The sequence below is a fragment of the Pelodiscus sinensis genome, chromosome 30 (genome assembly GCF_052426305.1).
Source record: "Pelodiscus sinensis isolate ZL-2025 chromosome 30, ASM5242630v1, whole genome shotgun sequence".
Lineage (NCBI taxonomy): Eukaryota > Metazoa > Chordata > Testudines > Trionychidae > Pelodiscus > Pelodiscus sinensis.
This window is the reverse complement of record NC_143081.1, coordinates 3,648,891-3,669,203: the sequence shown is the minus strand read 5'-3', so window position 1 is coordinate 3,669,203 and position 20,313 is coordinate 3,648,891. Positions and strand designations below refer to the sequence as shown.

The window sequence follows — 20,313 nt, the reverse complement described above, 5'->3', positions numbered from 1 at the left end:
TCCTCCTGCGCTAACCCGCCAGGCCCTGCTCCTCTGCCCGTGCAGGGAACAGGACCCAGGCCCACCCCCCGGCTCTAACCACTAGGCTCCACTCTCCTCCTAGTGCGGGGAACAGACCCCAGGAGTCCTGCCGCCTCCACCCCCAACCTACTAGACTCAGCTCCCTGCCCAGAGCTAGGGAGAGAACCCAGGAGTCCTGCCTCCCCACAACTCCCTTCCCCACACACACCCGCTCTAACCACTATACTCTGCTCCTTGCCTGGAGCTGTCCTGTCTCCCCACCCTTTGCACTAAACACTAGACTCCACTTCCCTTCCAGCACAAGGAACAGAACCCAGGGGTCCTGCCTTCCAACGCCACCGCCCCCCTGCTCTAACCACTAGGCCCTGCTCCTTGCCTGGAGCTGTCCTGCCTCCCACCCACCTCCTCTAACCACTAGACCCCACTTTCCTTCCAGCGTAGGGAAGGGGACCCAGGCATCCTGGGTCCCAGAAACCCTCCCTCTGCTCTAACCACTAGGCCTCACTCTCCTTCTAATGCAGGGCACAGAACTCAGGAGTCCTGCCGCTTCCCAACAACCCTCCCCCCCCCACACACACACTCCCACTCTAACCACTAGACTCTGCTCCTTGCCCCGAGCTGTCCTGCCTCCCAACTGCGTCTGCTCTAACCACTAGACCCCGCTCCTCTTCCAGCACAGCTGATACGGCCTAGGGGTCTTAATCCGATTCTGCCGTGCCTCTCCGAAAGCCACGCTACCGCGCAGGTGGCTGGAGACGTCTCTGTCCCAGCAGAGGAGCCGTGGGGCTGTTCCCCAGAGCTGGCCGCATGGCTCCCTGCCTCGCCCCGGTGTCTGGGGGCCAGGAGAGTGGAAGCCCTTGTAGGTGGAGCCGTTAATCCTCTTACTGCCAGTAACACTCACACGCTGCAGGGGAGGGCGTGTCCCCCCCCACGCACTATCCCGCCCCTTCCCCTCCGGCCTGCTGGTCACCTGATCACCAGCGTTTCCAGTCCCCGTGCACTGGGGAGGGGGGGGGGAGTTAGTGCCGAAAATGCCTCACTTCACTGTCACCAAGGTGGAGGACGAGGAGGGTGGCGTGGAAGAAGGGGGCCAGGGAGGAGGTGCCCCGGCCGGCGTCTGGATCCCCAGCGAGAGCCTGGTGTCAGGTGAGCCGTGGTGTAAACACGCCCCGTTAATCTGCTGAACCTGCAGCTGCCTGGGTTGTCTGCTCGGTCTCCGTGTGTGTGCATGGGGTGGATTTCTCTTCAGTCCCCCCCTTCCCTGATACAAACTCCCTCCGCTCTCCTCGCAGCCTCCCCTGGGGTCTTTTTTTGCACGGCTGGATCGTCTGTTAATCACCAACCCTGCTAGTGGTTAGTGAAAAGTGTGCTCTAGTGTGGGGCGGGGAGAGATCTGGCTTCTTCCTGTTGCTGACGGTGTGCTTTCTCTGCCGGCTGGGGGTCTAACCTGAGATCCGCAGCCCCCCGATCTCCTTGGGAAGATCCCCCGGTTGTGGGCCAGGCCCGGAGACCCTGGTGGAGATGGGGGCGTGAGAGGGCGCCCCGTGCACGCTGTAATAGGGTCTGGAGAGCAGGAGTTGCGAAGGGATCTGAGGGGCGAGTAGCTGGGGTGATGTGGGGCCGGGCCAAACCATGTGGCACCCTCTTCCGCTGCCTGCCCCAAACCCCGGTGGCAGCTCGGTGAACCAACCTCCCCACCCCAGAGGTGGCTGCATCTCCGTCCCTGTGCAGTCTCGCCGGGCCGGGGGCAGGTTGCACGCTCTGGGGGAGCTCTTGCTGAATCTGTCCCTGCTTTGGGCTTGCCCGCAGGCGCCGGGCTGTGCCGGCTCGGCCCCTTCCTCCCGCCGGGAACCTCCGTCCCTCCCCGACCAGGCGCTGCGTCGTTCCCGCTGTGCCCGGATCTCCACGGGGCAGAGACGCGGGCCCGGCCTTGAGCGTGGCTTTTCTCCGCTGGGGTGGGGTTAACGCATCGCGGTGTTACTCCGGCTCCCTAGGCGGGACGCCTCTCGCGGTGGCTCTGGGAGGGGAGCGGTGCCTAGTGGGTAGCGCGGGAGCAGCTGGAGAGGGTTCTATCCCAACCTCCGGGGTTTCTGGTCCACCCGTTCTCCCCCCCCCCCACCCTGGATTGGGGCAGGAGGGGGAAAAGCGACCGTCTGTCTTCCGCAGGACGTCACCTCTACCCCGCCTCCTGTCACCGCAGCCTGGCTAATTCGATGTAGCGCCAGCCGGGTGGGCAGCCAGGGATTATTATATCCCAAGCCCCAGGCTTCCTGCCAGCCCACCCTCTGCTTCTTGTGCTGCTTATCGGCTACGTGCAGAGGAGATGGCCTCCAAAGCGGCCTGGCTAGGACAGTCCTCCAGGCAGCACAGCCGCTCAGATGACCTGCGGAGAGCCAGAATTCCTGGGTTCTCTTCCTCCCCGGGGGGCCGAGGGTCTAGTGGTTAGCGCAGGAGGCTCTGGGAGTCGGGATTCCTGCTTCTTTTCTTAGCAGGAAGTGCCAAACGCTCAGCCATGAAACTCACGTCCCAGCTGCTTGTTTTGTTCGTCTTGAAGGTGCTGCCGGACGATTTGTGGTTGGTTTTTTTCTAAAAGTTTTTCCACTGACCGACTAACTCGGCTCCCTCTCTGAAGCTTACGGTCTCAGACCGTGAGAATTTTCGAGTCGCTGCGGGTCGTTCTCTGGAAACATCCGCTCCGTGCGCCGCGGCAGTCAAAACAGCACACCGAATGTTAGGAATCCTTAAAAAAGGGATGGAGAATAAGACCGAGAATATCTTATTGCCTCTGTATAAGTCCATGGGACGCCCTCCTCTTGAATGCTGCGTACAGATGTGGTCGCTCCATCTTAAAAAAGATCTATTGGCATTGGAAAAGGTTCAGAAAAGGGCATCAAAAATGATGAGGGGTTTGGAACGGGTAAATATGAAGAGAGATTAAAAAGACTTGGACTTTTCAGCTTGGAAAAGAGGAGACTAAGGGGGGGATAGGATAGAGGTCTGTACAGTCATGACAGGTGTGAAAAAAGTGAATAAGGAAAAGTTGTTCCCATAACGTAAGAACTAGGGGTCACCCCATGAAATGAATAGGTGGCCGTTTTAAAACCAAAGGAAGGTTTTCTTCATGCAGCGCAGAATCAACCTGTGGAACTCCTTGCCAGTGGATGTGGTGAAGATCAGGACTTGAACTGGGGTCAAAAAACATAAGAATATAAGAACGGCCGTACTGGGTCAGACCAAAGGTCCTTCTAGCCCAGTAGCCTGTCTGCCGAAAGTGGCCAGCACCAGGTGCCCCAGAGAGGGTGGACCGAAGACAACGATCAAGCGATTTGTCTCCTGCCATCCCTCTCCAGCCTCTGACAAACAGAGGCCAAGGACACCATTTTATCCCCTGGCTAATAGCCTTTTATGGACCTAACCTCCATGAAATTATCTAGCTTTTCTTTAAACTCTATTATAGTCCTAGCCTTCACAGCCTCCTCTGGCAAGGAGTTCCACAGGTTGACAACACGCTGTGTGAAGAAGAACTTTCTTTTATTAGTTTTAAACCTGCTACCCATTAAGAAAGAGCTAGATACGTTCATGGAGGTTAGGTCCATCGATGCGTACTAGCCAGGATGGGTAGGGAGGGTGTCCCTGCCTCTGTCTGTCAGAGGCTGGGAATGGGTGACGGGGGAGGGATCGCTTGATGGTTCCCTGTTCTGTTCCCTCCCTCTGGGGCACCTGGCCTTGGCCACCACCAGCCGACAGGACACTGAGCTGGATGGACCGTTGGTCTGACTCGGTCTGACCGTTCTCACGTAAATCTGGTCCCCCCCCCAGGGATCAGATTTACCCTATGCTCCGCAGTCCCCCTACAATAACCTTGTGATCTCTCCCCCCCCGTCTTCCCCCCATGGCTCCTTTTTGGGTCCTTTTTGCAACGCCCTGCGTGTGGAGCTTCGAATCTCTGACATCGGGAAACCGACACGTTTTGAAATCCCACCCCCATGGAATTGACCGAAATGGACCTAAATTGGGGAGGGCTGGAAGTATAAAGTTGGGCAAAGGGGGTGGGGGACTGAAATGCCCCTTGCTCTCCAGAGTGCAGGGCAAGATCCCAGCAATCCCCAGTCGTCCTGGGCTGTTCCCCGTCCCTGCGAGCTGGGACAAAGCCGCTGATCTGGCGCCAGACCCTGCCTCATCGGCTGGGAATGAGCGGCAGGCCCGGGAGGGGGAGCGATGGGACTGGACTCTCATTCCCTTTGTCTCTTCTGGCCGGTGAATCCTTTCCCCAGAGCCCGGGGGAGGTGGGAACTCAACAAAGCTTTGATTCATAGCCCGTCCTGACCACCCTCGCCTCCCCCCGCCGCGTCCTTCAGTCACGTTGCTGTTTCGGTCGAGTGACACGAAAAAATCGGGTCGGATGGGCGCGCTCGGCCCCTCCGCGGTCCAGCCCGCCCCGTGTGCGTCCAAGCGGGAGACGAACCGGTTTCCTGCCCGGCCACTTTTCTGCATGGCGTGGCCTGGAATTGTATCTGGACCCCAGTGAAACTCCCCACCAGGGTACCCCTTTTCCAGCCTTTAAAACTAGCCAGTTCCCCCTCCTGGGCCTGGAGCAATGCCCCCTCTAGAGGGAAACCACTCCCTGGCCCTTGCTTTGTAATCACGGTGAGCGTTCCCTGTAAACTCGGGCCAGGTTCCCCCGGCGGATGAGCAGAGCGCCCACAAATGTGTATTCGGTTCGACTGGTGGTGCACGGTGCACATGACAAAATGCATTCCGCGCTAGGGCCGCGACTGCTTCACCCTGTCCGTGGTGGACCCAGTCCCGCTACAGGCTGGGACGGGGGCTTTCCAGCCCATGTGGGCAGGACTGGCCCCCCTTCCGCCCCCCCAAAATTGATTAACCAGTTACACAGGATTTTACAGCCCCGTCCCACAGGGGGATGCGAAAGATTGGGGGGAACCGTGATTTCTTTTTGATGATTGCATCTCTCTTTTTCAGTTTTGAAATCCTGCTCTGAAAGCGCCGTCCCCGTCCCTTCCTCGTCCCCGTCCCTTCCTCGTCCCCGTCCCTTCCTCGTCCCCGTCCCTTCCTCGTCCCCGTCCCTTCCTCGGCTGCGTGTGTCAGGGGAGGAGAGTTATTTTTACCCATCCTTTTTGACAGTTGGTTTTTCATTCCTTTGCTTTCTTCTTCTTTTGTGATTCATTTTTCCCTCCCCACCCCCATCTTCTGTTTGATTTTCAGACGTGAGTCAAACCTCCATCACAGGGGAACAGTGTCAGCTCTTAGGTACAGTATGGCTCAGGAGTCGTGCGCGTGTCTCTCTCTCTGCGCTGGGCCGGAGGAGCATGTGTGCGTGTCTGTGTGTATTTGTGCTGCCTGCTGGCTTTGTGTGTGTGCGTCTGTCCCTGCGGCCCCCTCGCTGCGTGTGTGCGTTTCCTCCTTGATCTCGCTGCTCTAGGAGGAGGGTTATTGACGTCCCCCCTTCTGCAAAGTCCTCTTTTCCTGGATCCAGCTGTTCCTGGGGTCTTTGCGGGTGCCAAACCAGGTGTGGCTTTCTTCTCGGTCCCTGAGTTCGTGGGGAGGCACGCCGGCTGGCGGGAGAACTCGGGGGTTTATTTCAGCCTCTGGCGCCTTGGGGAGACCCGTCCCACCCCCTGTGGCCCAGCACCCCGTTGTGCCAAGCTGAAGGAGTCTGCCTTGGCTTCTCCCCCCGGGTGAGTCCCGGCTCTCCCTGCGCAAACACGCACGGCAGCTGCACACGCCGCGGTGCCGTGGGCCGACAGGAGTGGGCGGCCCTGACGGGGCGTTGCAGGGAGTGGGGCTGGGGAGTTGGTGGGCACCCTGCCCCCCAGGGAGCAGTTGTTCCTGTGGGGCCGGACGATATTGGAACAGGCGGGACTCACCCAGGGTCAACAGGCAGAGAGGGGCGGGTCCCAGGGTGGGATCTGGCGGGGCTGGAGGGCAGGATTCCTGGGTGCAGCTGGGGGAGGGGAGTCTCGTCCAGTGGTTAGCAAAGGGAGGGGAACTCCCCAGGTGGGATCCAGCGGGGCTGGGGGGCAGGATTCCCGGGCGCAGCTGGGGGAGGGGAGTCTCGTCCAGTGGTTAGCGCAGGGAGGGGAACTCCCCAGGTGGGATCCAGCGGGGCTGGGGGGCAGGATTCCCGGGCGCAGCTGGGGGAGGGGAGTCTCGTCCAGTGGTTAGCGCAGGGAGGGGAACTCCCCAGGTGGGATCCAGCGGGGCTGGGGGGCAGGATTCCCGGGTGCAGCTGGGGGAGGGGAGTCTCGTCCAGTGGTTAGCGCAGGGAGGGGAACTCCCCAGGTGGGATCCAGCGGGGCTGGGGGGCAGGATTCCCGGGCGCAGCTGGGGGAGGGGAGTCTCGTCTAGTGGTTAGTGCAGGGAGGGGAACTCCCCAGGTGGGATCCGGCGGGGCTGGGGGGCAGGATTCCCGGGCGCAGCTGGGGGAGGGGAGTCTCGTCTAGTGGTTAGCGCAGGGAGGGGAACTCCCCAGGTGGGATGCAGCGGGGCTGGGGGGCAGGATTCCCGGGCGCAGCTGGGGGAGGGGAGTCTCGTCTAGTGGTTAGCGCAGGGAGGGGAACTCCCCAGATGGGATCCGGCGGGGCTGGGGGGCAGGATTCCCGGGTGCAGCTGGGGGAGGGGAGTCTCGTCTAGTGGTTAGCGCAGGGAGGGGAACTCCCCAGGTGGGATGCAGCGGGGCTGGGGGGCAGGATTCCCGGGTGCAGCTGGGGGAGGGGAGTCTCGTCTAGTGGTTAGCGCAGGGAGGGGAACTCCCCAGGTGGGATCCGGCGGGGCTGGGGGGCAGGATTCCCGGGCGCAGCTGGGGGAGGGGAGTCTCGTCCAGTGGTTAGCGCAGGGAGGGGAACTCCCCAGGTGGGATCCAGCGGGGCTGGGGGGCAGGATTCCCGGGTGCAGCTGGGGGAGGGGAGTCTCGTCCAGTGGTTAGCGCAGGGAGGGGAACTCCCCAGGTGGGATCCAGCGGGGCTGGGGGGCAGGATTCCCGGGTGCAGCTGGGGGAGGGGAGTCTCGTCTAGTGGTTAGCGCAGGGAGGGGAACTCCCCAGGTGGGATCCAGCGGGGCTGGGGGGCAGGATTCCCGGGTGCAGCTGGGGGAGGGGAGTCTCGTCTAGTGGTTAGCGCAGGGAGGGGAACTCCCCAGGTGGGATCCGGCGGGGCTGGGGGGCAGGATTCCCGGGCGCAGCTGGGGGAGGGGAGTCTCGTCTAGTGGTTAGCGCAGGGAGGGGAACTCCCCAGGTGGGATCCAGCGGGGCTGGGGGGCAGGATTCCCGGGTGCAGCTGGGGAAGGGGAGTCTCGTCTAGTAGTTAGCGCAGGGAGGGGAACTCCCCAGGTGGGATCCAGCGGGGCTGGGGGGCAGGATTCCCGGGTGCAGCTGGGGGAGGGGAGTCTCGTCGAGTGGTTAGCGCAGGGAGGGGAACTCCCCAGGTGGGATCCAGTGGGGCTGGGGGGCAGGATTCCCGGGCGCAGCTGGGGGAGGGGAGTCTTGTCTAGTGGTTAGCGCAGGGAGGGGAACTCCCCAGGTGGGATCCAGTGGGGCTGGGGGGCAGGATTCCCGGGCGCAGCTGGGGGAGGGGAGTCTTGTCCAGTGGTTAGCTCAGGGAGGGGAACTCCCCAGGTGGGATCCAGTGGGGCTGGGGGGCAGGATTCCTGGGCGCAGCTGGGGGAGGGGAGTCTCGTCCAGTGGTTAGCGCAGGGAGGGGAACTCCTCAGGTGGGATGTAGCGGGGCTGCGGGGCGCAGCTGGGGGAGGGGAGTCTCGTCCAGTGGTTAGCGCAGGGAGGGGAACTCCCCAGGTGGGATGCAGCAGGGCTGGGGGGCAGGATTCCCGGGCGCAGCTGGGGGAGGGGAGTCTCGTCTAGTGGTTAGCGCAGGGAGGGGAACTCCCCAGGTGGGATCCAGCGGGGCTGGGGGGCAGGATTCCCGGGCGCAGCTGGGGGAGGGGAGTCTTGTCTAGTGGTTAGCGCAGGGAGGGGAACTCCCCAGGTGGGATCCAGCGGGGCTGGGGGGCAGGATTCCCGGGTGCAGCTGGGGGAGGGGAGTCTTGTCTAGTGGTTAGCGCAGGGAGGGGAACTCCCCAGGTGGGATCCAGCGGGGCTGGGGGGCAGGATTCCCGGGTGCAGCTGGGGGAGGGGAGTCTTGTCTAGTGGTTAGCGCAGGGAGGGGAACTCCCCAGGTGGGATCCAGCGGGGCTGGGGGGCAGGATTCCCGGGCGCAGCTGGGGGAGGGGAGTCTCGTCTAGTGGTTAGCGCAGGGAGGGGAACTCCCCAGGTGGGATCCGGCGAGGCTGGGGGGCAGGATTCCCGGGTGCAGCTGGGGGAGGGGAGTCTCGTCCAGTGGTTAGCGCAGGGAGGCGGGTTTCTGCGGACTGTGGGTCTCTGTTTCCGTGTCGGGGAGTCGGTGCCGCTGGAGGGGCAGCGGCTGGCTGGGCTCTGGGGGGGCTCTGGCACCGGCCGCCCCCCCCAGCCGGCTGCCCCTCACGCCGGGCTGGACCCCTTGTCTCCCCCAGACCCCGGGCGCAAGAAGGACATCTACCTCAATAACATCAACTACGAGGATGGGGACGAGTACTTCGACAAGAACCTGGCGCTCTTCGAGGTACCGGGGGGCGGGGGGGCGCCGGGGCCGGGCGGGAGGGGGGCCCGCGGGCGCCCCTGTGAGACGCTGACCCCCGTGTGGCCCCCTGCCGTCCCGCAGGAGGAGATGGACACCCGGCCCAAGGTGTCCTCCCTGCTCAACCGCATGGCCAACTACACCAACCTGACCCAGGGGGTGCGCGAGCACGAGGAGGCCGAGAACATGGCCCTGGGGAAGAAGAAGCCCACCAAGGTGAGGCCAGTGGGGGGGTGCCGGGGGGGAGGGGCATTGGCAGAGCTGGGGGGGAGGGGGCAGGGATGAGATGACGGGGTGCCGGGGGGAGGGGCATTGGCAGAGCTGGGAGGTAGCGGGGGCAGGGATGAGATGACGGGGTGCCGGGGGGGAGGGGCATTGGCGGAGCTGGGGGGTAGCGGGGGGCGGGGATGAGATGACGGGGTGCCGGGGGGGAGGGGCATTGGCGGAGCTGGGGGGTAGCGGGGGGCAGGGAGGAGATGACGGGGTGCCGGGGGGGAGGGGCATTGGCGGAGCTGGGGGGTAGCGGGGGGCAGGGATGAGATGACGGGGTGCCGGGGGGGAGGGGCATTGGCGGAGCTGGGGGGTAGCGGGGGGCGGGGATGAGATGACGGGGTGCCGGGGGGGAGGGGCAGGGGCATTGGCGGAGCTGGGGGGTAGCGGGGGGCGGGGATGAGATGACGGGGTGCCGGGGGGGAGGGGCATTGGCGGAGCTGGGGGGTCGCGGGGGTCGCGGGGCAAGACGGGGGGGTAGGGGCGCCCGACAGCAGCCCCTCTGCGTCTGTCCCCGCCCCGGAGCGGGGTCCTGCCCCCCTCAGCCTCTCCCTTTGCAGACCCCGCAGATGGGCACCTTCATGGGCGTCTACCTGCCCTGCCTGCAGAACATCTTCGGGGTGATCCTCTTCCTGCGCCTCACCTGGGTGGTGGGCACGGCCGGGGTGCTGCAGGCCTTCGCCATCGTCCTCATCTGCTGCTGCTGCGTGAGTCCCCCCCCCGGCCCCCCCGCCCCCCGTCCGCCCCCCCCCCCCCCGTCCCGCCCCCCTCCTCTAACCGCGCCCCCGTCTCTGCCTCCCCGCAGACGCTGCTCACCGCCATCTCCATGAGCGCCATCGCCACCAATGGGGTCGTGCCAGGTGAGTGGGCCCTGCCCTGGGCCCATCCCCTTGGCCTCGGGCCTTCCCGGCGCTGGGGGGTTCCTTCCTGCCCCCCGTCGCACCCGGCCCTGGAGCCTGCGGATGGGGATCCCACTGGACGCCCCCGGCTGCTCCCCGACGCCCCCTCTCTCTCTCTCTAGCGGGGGGCTCGTACTTCATGATCTCCCGGGCCCTAGGCCCCGAGTTCGGGGGCGCCGTGGGGCTCTGCTTCTACCTGGGCACCACCTTCGCCGCCGCCATGTACATCCTGGGCGCCATCGAGATCTTCCTGGTGAGCGCGCTGCCCCTCGGGGGGTTGGGGGGGGACGGGCTGGCTTGCCCCCCAGCGGTGACGTCTCTCTCTGCCCCCCCAGATGTACATGGCCCCCCAGGCGGCCATCTTCCGCAGCGCCGACCCGCTGAAGGAGTCGGGGGCCCTGCTGAACAACATGCGGGTCTACGGCTCGGCCTTCCTGGTGCTCATGGTGCTGGTGGTCTTCGTGGGCGTGCGCTACGTCAACAAGTTCGCCTCCCTCTTCCTGGCCTGCGTCATCGTCTCCATCCTGGCCATCTACGCCGGGGCCGTCAAGTCCTCCTTCGCCCCGCCCCACTTCCCGTAGGTGCCCGGCGCGCGGGGGGCGGGCGGGAGCGCAGGGCCCATCTCCCACCGTCTTTCTCCCTCCCGCCCGGCGCAGGGTCTGCATGCTGGGCAACCGCACCCTGTCCGGCCAGCGCGTCGACATCTGCGCCAAGACCCGGGACGAGGGCAACCTCACGGTGCCCACCCGCCTCTGGGGCCTCTTCTGCAACGGCAGCAAGCAGCTCAACGCCACCTGCGACGAGTACTTCGCCCACAACAACGTCACCGCCGTCCCGGGCATCCCCGGCTTGGCCAGCGGGATCCTCGCCGGTGAGGGCCGAGCCGGGCTGGACCCGCCCCGCGACGCCCCAGGAGCCGAGCACCACTGCTCCCGGGGCCTGGGCTGGGGGGTGGGACCCAGGCGTCCGGGACGCCAAATCTAGGAGACCCTGCAGCTCCCGTCCTGGGGGGTGGGACCCAGGCGTCCGGGACGCCAAATCTAGGAGACCCTGCAGCTCCCGTCCTGGGGGTGGGACCCAGGCGTCCGGGACGCCAAATCTAGGAGACCCTGCAGCTCCCGTCCTGGGGGGTGGGACCCAGGCGTCCGGGACGCCAAATCTAGGAGACCCTGCAGCTCCCGTCCTGGGGGTGGGACCCAGGCGTCCGGGACGCCAAATCTAGGAGACCCTGCAGCTCCCGTCCTGGGGGTGGGACCCAGGCGTCCGGGACGCCAAATCTAGGAGACCCTGCAGCTCCCGTCCTGGGGGTGGGACCCAGGCGTCCGAGACGCCAAATCTAGGAGACCCTGCAGCTCCCGTCCTGGGGGGTGGGACCCAGGCATCCGAGACGCCAAATCTAGGAGACCCTGCAGCTCCCGTCCTGGGGGTGGGACCCAGGCATCCGAGACGCCAAATCTAGGAGACCCTGCAGCTCCCGTCCTGGGGGGGGGGACCCAGGCGTCCGGGACGCCAAAACTAGGAGACCCTGCAGCTCCCGTCCTGGGGGGTGGGACCCAGGCGTCCGGGACGCCAAATCTAGGAAGTTCTGAGGCTCCTGGCACTGCTTGGAAAATTGGGAAAGGGGGAATGGGGGATCTCAGGCGTCCGGGACAGCATCCCTAGGGGGCCCTACAGCTCCCAGCCCTGGCAGGGGTTGGGGGGGGGACTCGGGTGTCCGGGAAGGCAGTGTGGGGTGCTCCTGGCCAAAAGCCCCCCGCCCCGACTTGTGCAGATCGAATCGGCGACAGGGCATCGGGGGCAGGCTGGTCCAGCCCCGCGGCCCCAGCCCCTCCTCTCTCCCCGCAGAGAACCTCTGGGGCAGCTACCTGCAGAAGGGGGAGATCCTGGAGAAAGCCTCGGCCCCCTCGGTCGACGTGCTGGGGGCCATGAGCCAGGAGTACGTGCTGGCCGACATCACCACCTCCTTCACCCTGCTCGTGGGCATCTTCTTCCCCTCCGTCACCGGTGAGCGCCGCCGCGGGGGGTGGGGGGGGGGACCCCGGCGTCCGGGAGGTGCTCACCCGGCCCCGTCTCTCCCGCAGGGATCATGGCCGGCTCCAACCGCTCCGGGGACCTGAAGGATGCCCAGAAATCCATCCCCATCGGCACCATCCTGGCCATCCTCACCACCTCCTTCGTCTGTATCCTGCCGGGGCTGGTGCGGCCGGGGGGGGGGGGGGTCCCCGGAGGGGGGGGGGGTCCCCTGACCTCCTCGCTGTGACCCAGGGCCCACGCCCGCCTTGACTCTGCGCCGGCCCAGATCTCAGCAACGTGGTCCTGTTCGGGGCCTGCGTCGAAGGCGTGGTGCTGCGGGACAAGTGAGTATGGGGGGGCCTTGCCCCATGGCTCCTGGCACTGTGGGCCCCCCCCCCGCCCCCCGCTGACGGTCTCTCCCCGGCCGCAGGTTTGGCGAGGCCGTGCGCGGGAACCTGGTGGTGGGGACCCTCTCCTGGCCCTCCCCCTGGGTCATCGTCATCGGCTCCTTCTTCTCCACCTGTGGGGCGGGGCTGCAGAGCCTCACCGGCGCCCCCCGGCTCCTGCAGGCCATCGCCAAGGACAACATCATCCCCTTCCTGCGGGTAAGAGTGCGCCCGCGTGGCTCGGCCCCCCGCAGGGCAGGGCCCCGCGGTGTCGTGTGTGGCTGTGTCCCGGCTGCCTCGCCCCAGAGCTGGCCGCATCTCTGCACCGGGCAGTGTTATGTGAGGCTGTCTCCCGGCTGCCTCGCCCCAGAGCTGGCCGCATCTCAGCACCGGGCAGTGTTATGTGAGGCTGTCTCCCGGCTGCCTCGCCCCAGAGCTGGCCGCATCTCAGCACCGGGCAGTGTTATGTGAGGCTGTCTCCCGGCTGCCTCGCCCCAGAGCTGGCCGCATCTCAGCACCGGGCAGTGTTATGTGTGGCTGTGTCCCGGCTGCCTCGCCCCAGAGCTGGCCGCATCTCCGCACCGGGCAGTGTTACGTGAGGCTGTCTCCCGGCTGCCTCGCCCCAGAGCTGGCCGCATCTCAGCACCGGGCAGTGTTACGTGAGGCTGTCTCCCGGCTGCTTCGCCCCAGAGCTGGCCGCATCTCTGCACCGGGCAGTGTTATGTGTGGCTGTCCTGCCGCTGCCCCGACCCAGAGTCAACCGCATCTCAGCACCGGGCAGTGTTATGTGTGGCTGTCTCCCAGCTGCCTCGCCCCAGAGCTGGCCGCATCTCTGCACCGGGCAGTGTTATGTGTGGCTGTCCCCCGGCTGCCCCGGCCCAGAGCTGGCCGCATCTCAGCACCGGGCAGTGTTATGTGAGGCTGTCCCCCTGCTGTCCCGGCCCAGAGCTGGCCGCATCTCAGCACCGGGCAGTGTTATGTGAGGCTGTCCCCCTGCTGTCCCGGACCAGAGCTGGCCGCATCTCAGCACCGGGCAGTGTTATGTGAGGCTGTCCCCCTGCTGTCCCGGACCAGAGCTGGCCGCATCTCAGCACCGGGCAGTGTTACGTGTGGCTGTCCCCCGGCTGCCCCGGCCCAGAGCTGGCCGCATCTCTGCACCGGGCAGTGTTGTGTGTGGCTGTCCTGCCGCTGCCCCGACCCAGAGTCAACCGCATCTCAGCACCGGGCAGTGTTATGTGTGGCTGTCTCCCGGCTGCCTCGCCCCAGAGCTGGCCGCATCTCAGCACCGGGCAGTGTTGTGTGTGGCTGTCCTGCCGCTGCCCCGACCCAGAGTCAACCGCATCTCAGCACCGGGCAGTGTTATGTGTAGCTGTCCCCCAGCTACTTTGCCCCAGAGCTGGCCGCATCTCAGCACCAGGCAGTGTTATGTGTAGCTGTCCCCCAGCTGCCTCGCCCCAGAGCTGGCCGCATCTCAGCACCGGGCAGTGTTATGTGTGGCTGTCCCCCAGCTGCCTCGCCCCAGAGCTGGCTGCATCTCAGCACCAGGCAGTGTTATGTGTAGCTGTCCCCCAGCTGCCTCGCCCCAGAGCTGGCCGCATCTCAGCACCGGGCAGTGTTATGTGTGGCTGTCCCCCAGCTACTTTGCCCCAGAGCTGGCCGCATCTCAGCACCGGGCAGTGTTATGTGTGGCTGTCCCCCAGCTACTTTGCCCCAGAGCTGGCCGCATCTCTGCACCAGGCAGTGTTATGTGTAGCTGTCCCCCAGCTGCCCCGCCCCAGAGCTGGCCGCATCTCAAGGCTGGGCACAGAGCTGGCTGCATCCCTGCCTTTCTGAAGCCGGTTCCCTGTGCGCGGGCTCCCTAGGTGTTCGGCCACGGCAAAGCCAACGGGGAGCCGACGTGGGCGCTGCTCCTGACCGCGGGCATCGCGGAGCTGGGCATCCTCATCGCCTCGCTGGACCTGGTGGCCCCCATCCTGTCTATGTGAGGCCCCCGCCGAGCCACGTGGGGGGGGCAGATCCCCGCGTCTCCCCAGGGCCGGGTTCACGCAAGGGCTTGGGGGCTGCAGGCCAGGGGCCCTGCAAAAATCCGTCCAGACTCCTGCCCCTCGAGCGCCGCCGGCCTCGTCGCCCCTCTGGGCCGCTGCCTGGGAGCCACTGGGGCTGGGAACCGGAGAGACGCGCCAGCAGCCGTCCGCTTCGGGGAGCAGTGGGGGGGGGGGTCGGTCTGGGCACTGGGACATGGGTGGTACAGGCCTCCCGCCTGCACCCAGCACCCGGCATCTGCTCCAGGTCAGCACCCTCCTGCACCCGACACCCCTCCCAGAGCCTGCGCCCCTCGCCCCTCCTGCACCCGACACCCCCTCCCAGAGCCTGCACCCCAACACCCTCCTGCACCCGACACCCCCTCCCAGAGCCTGCGCCCCAACACCCTCCTGCACCCGACACCCCTCCCAGAGCCTGCACCCCTCACCCCTCCTGCACCCGACACCCCCTCCCAGAGCCTGCGCCCCTCCCAGAGCCTGCGCCCCTCACCCCTCCTGCACCCGACACCCCTCCCAGAGCCTGCGCCCCAACACCCTCCTGCACCCGACACCCCTCCCAGAGCCTGCGCCCCTCACCCCTCCTGCACCCGACACCCCCTCCCAGAACCCGCGCCCCAACACCCTCCTGCACCCGACACCCCTCCCAGAGCCTGCGCCCCTCGCCCCACCCCTCCTGCACCCGACACCCCTCCCAGAGCCTGCGCCCCTCGCCCCACCCCTCCTGCACCCGACACCCCTCCCAGAGCCTGCGCCCCTCGCCCCACCCCTCCTGCACCCGACACCCCTCCCAGAGCCTGCGCCCCTCGCCCCACCCCTCCTGCACCCGACACCCCTCCCAGAGCCTGCGCCCCTCGCCCCACCCCTCCTGCACCCGACACCCCCTCCCAGAGCCTGCGCCCCTCGCCCCACCCCTCCTGCACCCGACACCCCTCCCAGAGCCTGCGCCCCTCGCCCCACCCCTCCTGCACCCGACACCCCCTCCCAGAGCCTGCGCCCCTCGCCCCACCCCTCCTGCACCTGACACCCCTCCCAGAGCCTGCGCCCCTCACCCCTCCTGCACCCGACACCCCTCCCAGAGCCTGCGCCCCTCGCCCCCACCCCTCCTGGACCCTGACACCCCCTCCCAGAGCCTGCACCCCAACACCCTCCTGCACCCGACACCCCTCCCAGAGCCGCGCCCCAACACCCTCCTGCACCCGACACCCCCTCCCAGAGCCCTCACCCCTCCTGCACCCCAGCACGCCCGTGGCGGGAAGGAGTGGGGAGCCGCTGGAGGGCGCGGCGGAGGCGGGTTTGAATTGCCCCTCTGGCCGTGCTGGGACCGCTCCCTGCCCACAGCCGGCTCCCGGCGAAGCACAAGGCGGGGACGTGGCCTCCCTGCCCTCCTCGGGGTCCTGGTGACTAAGGAGGGGCCAGGCTGCTCTGGCCCCGCCCTGCCCCCCGAGCTGGGATCGGGAGCCTCCTGCAGCCCCCTGCCGCTGTGCCCCCCCCCCCCCCCCCGACTGTCTCTTGTCCGTCTGGGTCCCTAGGTTCTTCCTGATGTGTTACCTCTTCGTCAACCTGGCCTGCGCCTTGCAGACCCTGCTGCGCACCCCCAACTGGAGACCCCGCTTCCGCTACTACCACTGGTAAGGGGGGTGGGGGCTAGTGGTGAGAGCAGGAGGCCTGGGCTCTCTCCCCAGCCCTGGGAGGGGAGTGGGGGCTAGTGGTGAGAGCGGGGGGGCTGGTTCCCGGGTTCTCTCCCCAGCTCTGGGAGGGGAGTGGGGGCTAGTGGTGAGAGCGGGGGGGCTGGTTCCTGGGCTCTCTCCCCAGCCCTGGGAGGGGAGTGGGGGCTAGTGGTGAGAGCGGGGGGGCTGGTTCCCGGGTTCTCTCCCCAGCCCTGGGAGGGGAGTGGGGGCTAGTGGTGAGAGCGGGGGGGCTGGTTCCCGGGTTCTCTCCCCAGCCCTGGGAGGGGAGTGGGGGCTAGTGGTGAGAGCGGGGGGGCTGGTTCCCGGGTTCTCACCCCAGCTCTGGGAGGGGAGTGGGGGCTAGTGGTGAGAGCGGGGGGGCTGGTTCCCGGGCTCTCTCCCCAGCTCTGGGAGGGGAGTGGGGGCTAGTGGTGAGAGCGGGGGGGCTGGTTCCCGGGCTCTCTCCCCAGCTCTGGGAGGTGAGTGGGGGCTAGTGGTGAGAGCGGGGGGGCTGGTTCCTGGGCTCTCTCCCCAGCTCTGGGAGGGGAGTGGGGGCTAGTGGTGAGAGCGGGGGGGCTGGTTCCCGGGTTCTCTCCCCAGCTCTGGGAGGGGAGTGGGGGCTAGTGGTGAGAGCGGGGGGGCTGGTTCCTGGGCTCTCTCCCCAGCTCTGGGAGGGGAGTGGGGGCTAGTGGTGAGAGCGGGGGGGCTGGTTCCCGGGCTCTCTCCCCAGCTCTGGGAGGGGAGTGGGGGCTAGTGGTGAGAGCGGGGGGGCTGGTTCCCGGGTTCTCACCCCAGCTCTGGGAGGGGAGTGGGGGCTAGTGGTGAGAGCGGGGGGGCTGGTTCCCGGGTTCTCACCCCAGCTCTGGGAGGGGAGTGGGGGCTAGTGGTGAGAGCGGGGGGGCTGGTTCCCGGGTTCTCACCCCAGCTCTGGGAGGGGAGTGGAGGCTAGTGGTGAGAGCGGGGGGGCTGGTTCCCGGGTTCTCTCCCCAGCCCTGGGAGGGGAGTGGGGGCTAGTGGTGAGAGCGGGGGGGCTGGTTCCTGGGCTCTCTCCCCAGCTCTGGGAGGGGAGTGGGGGCTAGTGGTGAGAGCGGGGGGGCTGGTTCCCGGGCTCTCTCCCCAGCTCTGGGAGGGGAGTGGGGGCTAGTGGTGAGAGCGGGGGGGCTGGTTCCCGGGTTCTCTCCCCAGCTCTGGGAGGGAAGTGGGGGCTAGTGGTGAGAGCGGGGGGGCTGGTTCCCGGGTTCTCTCCCCAGCTCTGGGAGGGGAGTGGGGGCTAGTGGTGAGAGCGGGGGGGCTGGTTCCCGGGTTCTCTCCCCAGCTCTGGGAGGGAAGTGGGGGCTAGTGGTGAGAGCGGGGGGGCTGGTTCCCGGGCTCTCTCCCCAGCCCTGGGAGGGGAGTGGGGGCTAGTGGTGAGAGCGGGGGGGCTGGTTCCCGGGTTCTCTCCCCAGCTCTGGGAGGGGAGTGGGGGCTAGTGGTGAGAGCGGGGGGGCTGGTTCCTGGGCTCTCTCCCCAGCCCTGGGAGGGGAGTGGGGGCTAGTGGTGAGAGCGGGGGGGGCTGGTTCCCGGGTTCTCTCCCCAGCTCTGGGAGGGGAGTGGGGGCTAGTGGTGAGAGCGGGGGGGCTGGTTCCCGGGTTCTCTCCCCAGCTCTGGGAGGGGAGTGGGGGCTAGTGGTGAGAGCGGGGGGGCTGGTTCCTGGGCTCTCTCCCCAGCTCTGGGAGGGGAGTGGGGGCTAGTGGTGAGAGCGGGGGGGCTGGTTCCCGGGCTCTCTCCCCAGCTCTGGGAGGGGAGTGGGGGCTAGTGGTGAGAGCGGGGGGGCTGGTTCCCGGGTTCTCACCCCAGCTCTGGGAGGGGAGTGGGAGCTAGTGGTGAGAGCGGGGGGGCTGGTTCCCGGGTTCTCACCCCAGCTCTGGGAGGGGAGTGGGGGCTAGTGGTGAGAGCGGGGGGGCTGGTTCCCGGGTTCTCACCCCAGCTCTGGGAGGGGAGTGGAGGCTAGTGGTGAGAGCGGGGGGGCTGGTTCCCGGGTTCTCTCCCCAGCCCTGGGAGGGGAGTGGGGGCTAGTGGTGAGAGCGGGGGGGCTGGTTCCTGGGCTCTCTCCCCAGCTCTGGGAGGGGAGTGGGGGCTAGTGGTGAGAGCGGGGGGGCTGGTTCCCGGGCTCTCTCCCCAGCTCTGGGAGGGGAGTGGGGGCTAGTGGTGAGAGCGGGGGGGCTGGTTCCCGGGTTCTCTCCCCAGCTCTGGGAGGGGAGTGGGGGCTAGTGGTGAGAGCGGGGGGGGGGGCTGGTTCCCGGGTTCTCTCCCCAGCCCTGGGAGGGGAGTGGGGGCTAGTGGTGAGAGCGGGGGGGCTGGTTCCCGGGTTCTCTCCCCAGCTCTGGGAGGGAAGTGGGGGCTAGTGGTGAGAGCGGGGGGGCTGGTTCCCGGGTTCTCTCCCCAGCTCTGGGAGGGGAGTGGGGGCTAGTGGTGAGAGCGGGGGGGCTGGTTCCCGGGTTCTCTCCCCAGCTCTGGGAGGGAAGTGGGGGCTAGTGGTGAGAGCGGGGAGCTGGGCGCCCGGGCTCTCTCCCCAGCCCTGGGAGGGGAGTGGGGGCTAGTGGTGAGAGCGGGGGGGCTGGTTCCCGGGTTCTCTCCCCAGCTCTGGGAGGGGAGTGGGGGCTAGTGGTGAGAGCGGGGGGGCTGGTTCCCGGGTTCTCACCCCAGCTCTGGGAGGGGAGTGGGGGCTAGTGGTGAGAGCAGGGGGGCTGGGCGCCTGGGCTCTCTCCCCAGCCCTGGGGGTCGCTGTGGGGTCTGGACTGTTCTCTCCCCCGCCTGCAGGGCGCTCTCCTTCGTGGGCATGAGCATCTGCCTGGCCCTCATGTTTGTCTCGTCCTGGTATTACGCCATCGTCGCCATGGTGATCGCCGGCATGATCTACAAGTATATCGAGTACCAGGGGTGCGTCCCCCTCCCCCCTCGCCCCCCAGGCCGGGCCCTGCTGGGGCTGGGCGCCCGGTTCCCTGACTTCCGGCCCTTCCCTGCCCGCCAGGGGCCAGCGGGCATCTCCCCTGCCTGCAGGAAGTCCTGTCTGATGGGTTAGGGTGGCCCACCCCCTGCCTCAGTTTCCCCAGCTGTGGCCCCGCCTCCTTGGGGTGAGGTGGGCAGGCTGTGGCTGAGCCCCGTCTCTCCCCCCCGCAGAGCCGAGAAGGAGTGGGGCGACGGCATCCGGGGCCTGTCGCTGAGCGCCGCCCGCTTCGCCCTGCTGCGCCTGGAGGAGGGGCCGCCCCACACCAAGAACTGGAGGTAGGAGAGCCCCGCCCCCTTTCTCCGTGGGAGGAGCCTCCCCCCCCCCCCCCCCGCCTGACCCCTGCCTCCCCGCAGGCCCCAGCTGCTGGTGCTGCTGAAGCTGGACGAAGACCTGCACGTCAAGCACCCGCGCCTGCTCACCTTCGCCTCCCAGCTCAAGGCGGGCAAAGGGCTGACCATCGTGGGCTCCGTCATGGTGGGCAACTTCCTGGAGAACTACGCCGAGGCGCTGGCGGCCGAGCAGGTCAGCGGAAGGGGCGGGGGGAGCCGCCCCACACGCCCCACTTCAGAGCCGGGGGTCCCCACGGCGCGGCTTGGCAGCGTCGCCCACCGGCCGATGCCAGCTTCTCCCCCAGAATATCTCCCGCTCAGTCTCCGTCCCGGGGGCATCTCTGTGCTCAGGGTCCCCGATTCCGCCCCTCTGGTGGTTTTGAGCCCTGCTTGGTACCCGTTCGGCGCCCCGGCTGCTTTCTCTTCCCCCCTTCCACGCGGGACGGGTCATTCGCCCGATGCCGTTTCTTTTACAGAGGAACAGGCAGGATTTCTTAGACCCGGGAAGAGCCTTTTTTTGGGTTGGGGACAGGACGGGGCGCTGACTCATCAAAATCAATCCGGGGCCCCCCACAAGTGAGAAACCAAAGAAAAGACAAACCAAACGCTCGCCGACGTGCCCCCGATCTGAGGAGAGAGACACATTCCCCACTGTCGAGGCTGTTCCCCTCTCTGGCACGATGAATGCAGACGTGGGGGCCCGCCAACGCAACCCCAAAACCTGATCTCTCCAGGCTTCGGTACAAAACCTCCCCCCGAAATCCTAATATCCGGATTTTGGAAGATAAAACCCGCTGCCCCCAGCCCAAGTATTGGTAAGAGAAAAACCAGGGAGGAGATGGCTTGGGAAATCAGCCCTAAAGTAAAACCAGGACACGCCAGTGACCCCGAACTAAGTTAAATAAAAAAGAAAGAACTTTTCTTATCAAAACAGCCCCCCAGTTACAAGTAGCTGGAGGGGCTAGAGGGTAAGAGCCACCAATTAATAGCCCCGGGAAGGATTGCCCCATGGGCCAAAACTTAGTTGTAAAAGAGGGAAACCCACTTCTAACAGCACAGACAAAAGATCC

The 20,313-nt window shown here is 66.7% G+C and overlaps 1 protein-coding gene across 2 annotated transcripts in view; it reads left to right on the top strand.

Annotated features, from left to right (window-relative positions):
• SLC12A6 (solute carrier family 12 member 6) overlaps positions 1-20,313 on the top strand; it is a 29,490-nt gene that overhangs the window by 6,150 nt on the left and 3,027 nt on the right. The window contains exons 3-19 of one of the 2 annotated variants that reach the window (XM_075912268.2): positions 5,248-5,292; positions 8,545-8,633; positions 8,733-8,864; positions 9,479-9,625; positions 9,724-9,778; positions 9,940-10,070; positions 10,153-10,394; positions 10,474-10,688; positions 11,663-11,821; positions 11,899-11,997; positions 12,117-12,174; positions 12,261-12,435; positions 14,079-14,197; positions 15,788-15,886; positions 18,725-18,844; positions 19,085-19,189; positions 19,268-19,436. In XM_075912268.2, the coding sequence (XP_075768383.1) occupies positions 5,248-5,292; positions 8,545-8,633; positions 8,733-8,864; positions 9,479-9,625; positions 9,724-9,778; positions 9,940-10,070; positions 10,153-10,394; positions 10,474-10,688; positions 11,663-11,821; positions 11,899-11,997; positions 12,117-12,174; positions 12,261-12,435; positions 14,079-14,197; positions 15,788-15,886; positions 18,725-18,844; positions 19,085-19,189; positions 19,268-19,436 (2,159 nt within the window). The remainder of the gene's footprint in view (positions 1-5,247; positions 5,293-8,544; positions 8,634-8,732; positions 8,865-9,478; positions 9,626-9,723; positions 9,779-9,939; positions 10,071-10,152; positions 10,395-10,473; positions 10,689-11,662; positions 11,822-11,898; positions 11,998-12,116; positions 12,175-12,260; positions 12,436-14,078; positions 14,198-15,787; positions 15,887-18,724; positions 18,845-19,084; positions 19,190-19,267; positions 19,437-20,313) is intronic. The other variant, XM_075912269.2, reaches the window with a different exon arrangement.